The sequence below is a fragment of the Eublepharis macularius genome, chromosome 5 (assembly GCF_028583425.1).
Source record: "Eublepharis macularius isolate TG4126 chromosome 5, MPM_Emac_v1.0, whole genome shotgun sequence".
Taxonomy (NCBI): domain Eukaryota; kingdom Metazoa; phylum Chordata; class Lepidosauria; order Squamata; family Eublepharidae; genus Eublepharis; species Eublepharis macularius.
Genome location: NC_072794.1, coordinates 44,089,523 through 44,095,522, shown reverse-complemented (window position 1 = coordinate 44,095,522; position 6,000 = coordinate 44,089,523). Strand labels below are relative to the sequence as shown.

The 6,000-nt window shown below is 44.4% G+C and overlaps 1 protein-coding gene across 1 annotated transcript in view; it reads left to right on the top strand.

The window, feature by feature from the left end:
- The first annotated feature begins 2,330 nt into the window (after window positions 1-2,330).
- EEIG2 (EEIG family member 2) overlaps window positions 2,331-6,000 on the top strand; it is a 50,397-nt gene continuing 46,727 nt past the window's right edge. Inside the window, exon 1 of the mRNA XM_054981902.1 lies at window positions 2,331-2,573. Coding sequence (XP_054837877.1) covers window positions 2,425-2,573 — 149 coding nt within the window. The 5' untranslated portion in view covers window positions 2,331-2,424. The remainder of the gene's footprint in view (window positions 2,574-6,000) is intronic.

Here is a 6,000-nt window from a genome sequence, read left to right as displayed (position 1 = left end):
ACCCTTCTACTTTGCCCATCCTTTCCTCCCACCTACTATAGTAAAGCAAACAAGATTCCTGTGTTGCCTCAGATGGGAAAGGAGGGATGGGGAATGGCTGTAAAAGCCATGGCTGCAATCTTTCACAGCTGCAGCCAACAGATGCCATCTCTGTAATCTCTCTGGTAAGTCTGCTCATAGTAGATAATTATTGTGGAACTAGCAAAATGCCCATAACTATTATGGTTGTGAGTTGGTGCAGAAAGAGAGTACGTATATTATCAAGGGCCCCTAGGGCAGAATGCAGCCCCTCATAGAACTCTTGGCAGTGCAGGCTGAGCTACTTATTATCAGTGTGGAACACAGTTTCCACCCTTGCTGCAGAAGTACCATGAAGTGTAGTGCAATTTTTGTTTTTATAGCAGCGAATGACCATCCTGAGCTAATATGGGAAAAGTAAAGGAGGGTCATTTGAGAACATCATGGGAGTTCTAGTAACATATTAGCAGCAGCCTGTCACAGCTTGTATAGCCCCATTCTGGGTTCTGCTTTTTGGTCATGTTATAACATGGTAGAATGCTGGAAACAGGCTGATAGAGCTGGTATTTACACTCTAGAAAGCATAATAATTATCTTGAAAATAACTATGCTTCTGGAATTATTACAATTTGATTGGACAGGAACACGTGATTAGTACCCAGTTTATTACACAGTGGGCCACACATACAAAACAAGGGGCTAGAATGCTGCTTTCTATTCTAGGCAAGTAGAAAACTAGCACATTAGTGGGAAATGTGTTGATTTTTTATTTATGAGTGGTTTTTAAACATAAGAGTATCCCAAAATGTGATCTTTTACTTGCAGTCTAAAGTAGTGCAGCCATCACTTTCTCTTGCATGTATGAATTGGGGACTAAGGTTTGACTCCTCTGAGGCATTTGTTAAATAAAATTTTCATACTGATGGTGCCTTAATTGTCCTATATATTTGCTGAGCACAGCCTGAAATAGTGTGCTCCGGCTATTTTAAGGTATTTCTCCTTGACTGAAGGTCCTTAACACATTAAGAAATCTATACTTCTACCACGGTTTGTAGCCAAGAAGGTCATAAGATGAGTGTGAGAGAAATTTCTCCATGTCACTGATCTGATAATGGGAAAGTATTTCTGCTGTAAAAAAAGTGATATACCAAGGAAAGATAGTCTTACATTCCTTGAATATTTAACCTTTGACTATCCTGTTATACTCGCAATCAAAATGGCTAAAAAGTGTTAAACGAGTGACCACCCTTTTAAAACATGGGTGTATGAGTTCTAATCCACATAGCTCCAGAGGAGTTAGCAGTGTTAGTCTGTAGTAACAAAATAGTAGAGCCCAGTAGACTGGAAGAGAGCTGTGGATCTCGAAAGCTTATGCTACAATAAAGTTGGTTTGCCTTAAAGGTGCTACTGGACTCTTTACTATTTTAATCCACATAGCCTAATCTACATAGCAGAGATGTGTTTGTTTGTAGAAAGGGTCTCTGGATAAAACGTAATCTCTCAAGTGCAGTATGAAACTTCTGTAGGATTGCCAGTTGGAAAATTTCTGGAGATTCGGGGGAGTTGGAGTTTAGGAAAGGTGAGATTTGGGGAGGGGAGGGACCTCAGTGTTGTATAATACCATAAAGTCCACCGAGCAAAACAGCCACTTTCTCCAGGGGAACTGATCTCTACCGTCTGCATGCCCGTTGTGGTTCCAGATCTCCAGGCCCCACCTGAAGACTGGCAACGCTATGCTATGGACTGTACTACCACACCACCTCAGTTTCTCCATTTGTAGACCATGCACTCCATTGTTTGGACTGAATGTAAGGTACAAGAGGATGAATACCGAGGACTGACCTCTTTTTCCCTAACCAGACTCCTTGTCTTTTTCCTGTACCCCGCAAGCTATCCATACTGTTCGCCTGATGTGGCAAAATCAAACAGGGCTCCAGTGCACTTTACAACTATCAAATATTATCCTTCAGTCAGTCGGACCTCATTCACCAAACACAAACCAGCAAAAGGCGTTCAGTTCAAGGAGGGAGCAGGAAGAAGAGAGGAACTACCACGGCGATTTCTCCCTCCCTTTGGGGAGCCGCGGAGGAGGCGGGCTGATTTGAAAGGCAGGCAGCAGCGGCCAAGTCAACCATTCGGGCGGGCGCAGTAAGACGAGTGTTGGGCTGCCACCGCCTAGCGCCGCCTGCCTGAGGTAGAGACAGCGCGCGCGCGGGCGGGCAGTTTTATCCTCTCCCCCCCCCCCCGCTGGTTTTTTTCTGCTTTCGGCTTCTTCTCCTCTGACTCGCTCTCAGCGGGGGCCCAGAGCGGCTGCGGTAATGGAGGAGCCAAGAGGGGGTTAGCCTGAGCCGCAGGCGCTGCCCGTGGGTTTCCCCCCCTCGCTTGCCTGTTGACTGCTCCCTTCCTATGGCCTTCATGATGATGAAGAAAAAGAAGTTCAAATTCCGCGTGGAGCTGGAGCTGGACGAGCTCTCCTCGGTGCCCTTCGTCAACGGGATCCTCTTCTGCAAGGTGCGGCTGCTGGACGGCGGCAGCTTCAACGGGGAGTCTTCCCGGTAGGTACCCGCCCCATACATATGTATTGAGAGCCCTGTAGCATATAATTTTGGTGTGAACGACTTACCTTATCGTTCCGCGTCCCCACTTCCCCTTGCAAAACATACCTCCTCTCAGCACGAAAAACTGGGGGGAATCTGCTACTCACCGCTAGACCCGGAGCTCTCAGTGCAAACGGAGAGGGAACTCTGCACATGCTCAGATACATCGCTGTGGCATTCTCACCGTATGTCTTTAAGGCCACCAAGTAACCAGGACTATTCCTTACCCAAGTCCAGACCTGTAGGATTCGGCGTTGTGGTTTTCCGGATCAGTGGCTCCTAGGCAGTCTAGAACTGTGCCGCTTCGCATATTTTCTCGTTTCACTTCTCAATTTATTACCTAATATAAAGGCATGCACGATATATCTAGAACGGAACTCCCCAATTTCTGCCTCAATTTCTGTTTTTGGCTCTTCTGTTGTTGCCCAACACTCATCTGTCTGCACCACAAAGTTGAAAGCCTCCCCTACGTATGTTTAGATATTAGGGAGTCCAATTTATATAACCTTATATACACAATAGTCCTCCAGTAAATCTGTTGCAAAATATAACACCCCCCCCCCTTAGGTATGACAAAAAAATTAGGGTTGGAAGAGCCGACTCTGGAGGCTGGATTCTTAGTCATAGCAGCCCCATATATTACATATTGGCAGAGAGTAGGAATAATTAGCATGTGTGATGTGCCAGCAGAATAGACAGTTCTTGCTAGTGTAGCAAGCCATACCCGACAGGCAGAGATAAACAACAAAATAAAATCCCACATTCAACAACCAATCTGCAGAGCAATCTGCCTAACCTTCCCATATAAGTGTCCTCATGGAGAAAGGTAATATTTAAACCAGTGAACTACAGATATAAATCCAGTTCACACATGCAAAATGCCACCAGGAGTGGTGGCTTGATGCATAACAAGGTGGGAGTCACTTTGCATGATAGCTCCAGCAGTGTTATCCATGCCTTCCAAATCCTCTGTACTGCAGTGATTGTGTAGAAACAGCTAAATGCAAACTGGAGCTATGAGATTGACTGTTTTTTGTGATCCAGTTTTTAAACATTCCAATCTAGTATCTAATTCTCAACATGACCAGAGCTGTGGATACTGAATTCCAGAGACGTGAGCCATGAACAGACTAGATAAATCTTTCTACAAATTTGAGAAAAACCTCAGGTTTGCAGAAAAATCTGAAATTCAAAAAAATGGGGGATTAACTCCACCCCATTAACAGAAGCAGCACCTGTAGCTTTAAGAAATGAATGCCCTCAGTATAGTAGCTAGGCAACTACAACAGTATTGTCAGTTGAAGCCTTGGTTTCTGTCAGTAAAAGACAAAGGGGTGGGCAACTCTTTCCAGAGTTGTTTTGGCTCTTGAAGGAGAATCAGGGCTGGGCCTGGCAGTAGCCATCAGCCAACTTGATATCAGGAGAGTTCCATGACTTGCCCAGGGCTGGCTGCTTGCCACTGTTCAAGAGCAGCCATGCCACAAAAGCCTGTGTGGTATAGGGGTTAGAGTTTCAATCTAGTATCTGGGAGATAAGGTTCAAATCCCCACTCTGCTATGGAGTCTTGCTGGAATGACTTTGGGCCAGTTACACACTCTCATCCTAACTATCTCACAGGATTGTTGTGAAGATAAAACGGAAGAGATTCAAGCTTTGGCCCCCATTGGGGAGAAAGGCAGGGTATTAGTGTAGCAAATAAATAATAAATATAGGCCAAGGTCGGGGACAGATAACATGCAGACTGGTTGGTGTGTAGGAAGGAGAGGAACAAGAAGGAAAAGGTGAGGATATGGGGCTGCCAGGAGAAGGTAAAGAGGAAAGAGTGTGGGCAGAGGGATACAGGGGAAACAGAGGTGGCCCTCACAAGCCCTTGTGGATTTCCCAATGCACAACTGGGCCTGGCCTAGCAGCCAGCTCTGCAAAACTCAGCTAGACTTCCCAGGGAGAGGAAGAGGTAGGGAAAGAGAGAAAACTGAATTCAGGGGGGGCAGATAAAGATAGTTTGGTGGGTGGGTGGGAAGGAGAGGAGGAGGCAGAAAAGATAAGAGGTTATGGGGTTTTCAGGGAAAGGAAAGAAGAAATAATGGAGGAGAAGAAATGAGAGGTCCCCCACAAGTCTTTGCAGCCCCCTGCTTATTTTTGTGTATTTCTCAACATGAGCAAGGGCCTAGCATGACTGCAAAACTTACAACCTGTTCCCCCAAATTGAATGTGATAGAAGAATCTTAATAATTGGGACTTCCTTTGGAGGAGGGGGTAAAAATACCCCTGTGATTTAGGGAAGAAATTACTATTCAGCGTAATGCATCACAAGTTCAGCACGACATAAAATAATAAATTCTTATTCATAATTTTCCCCAGCTCTTCTAAATAACCAATGTTGTAAAACTGTAGTCGTTATGGTTCTGTGGAGACTTTGAGGTAATTTCTTCCTATTTCTAATCTAAAGCTTGTATGTACTAGTTATTATACCTAAACACCAGTACCCGCAGACTTCATGATTAATTTTGTTTTCTTAAAGGGATGTCAGTCTTGTGTTTCTTGACCAACAGCTTCCTCTTGCCCATTTTATACCGCAGACTTCTTTTGAATCTTTCAAACCTTTCAAAAACGGTTGGTGAAAGAGTATAAGCCCTGACCTGGATGGCCCATGCTAGCTCTATCCTGTTGAAACAACAAGTGGAAAACCACAATCCAGGGAATAGAATACTCACTGAAAATTAATGAATTAATTAATGCCTTCTATTAATTATATTAGTGTAAAGTGTACAAGTGCAGAATCAATATAAAATGCATTCATATGCAAATACAAAAATACATGCTATAAATAGTACTGTGTTCCACTATTGGCAACAGCCAGGCAAGAGATAACCAAAAGTCCAACAACACCATGGGTTGTATGTTCTGTTCTCTTATCGGTGTGTGGATCCGTGGTGCTCCAAGTAAAAGTCCAACAAGTGAGGGACAGGTCAAAGACCAAACTGAACTTCCACTGAATCTTTTTCCTTCTGTACATGGATCCAGAGGTGTCAGGACTCAATCCTTCTGAGAACCCGACAAGCGGCTAGGCTGAAGTTCGCTTGTTTCATGTGTTACAATTTCATCAGGGGTCCTCAATCCATGTCACCCCAGATCAGCCAACACACATAACTCTTTCCTGTGTGTCAGACGTCAGGTCTTTGGTCTTTGACCTGTCCCTCACTTACCTGTTGGACTTTTACTTGGAGCACCACGGATCCACACACCGATAAGAGAATACGTAGAACATACAACCCATGCTGTTGTTGGACTTTTGGTTATCTCTTGCCTGGCCGTTGCCAATAGTGGAACAGAGTACTATTTATAGCATGTATTTTTGTAAAAAAGTATTTGTGTATGAATGTAT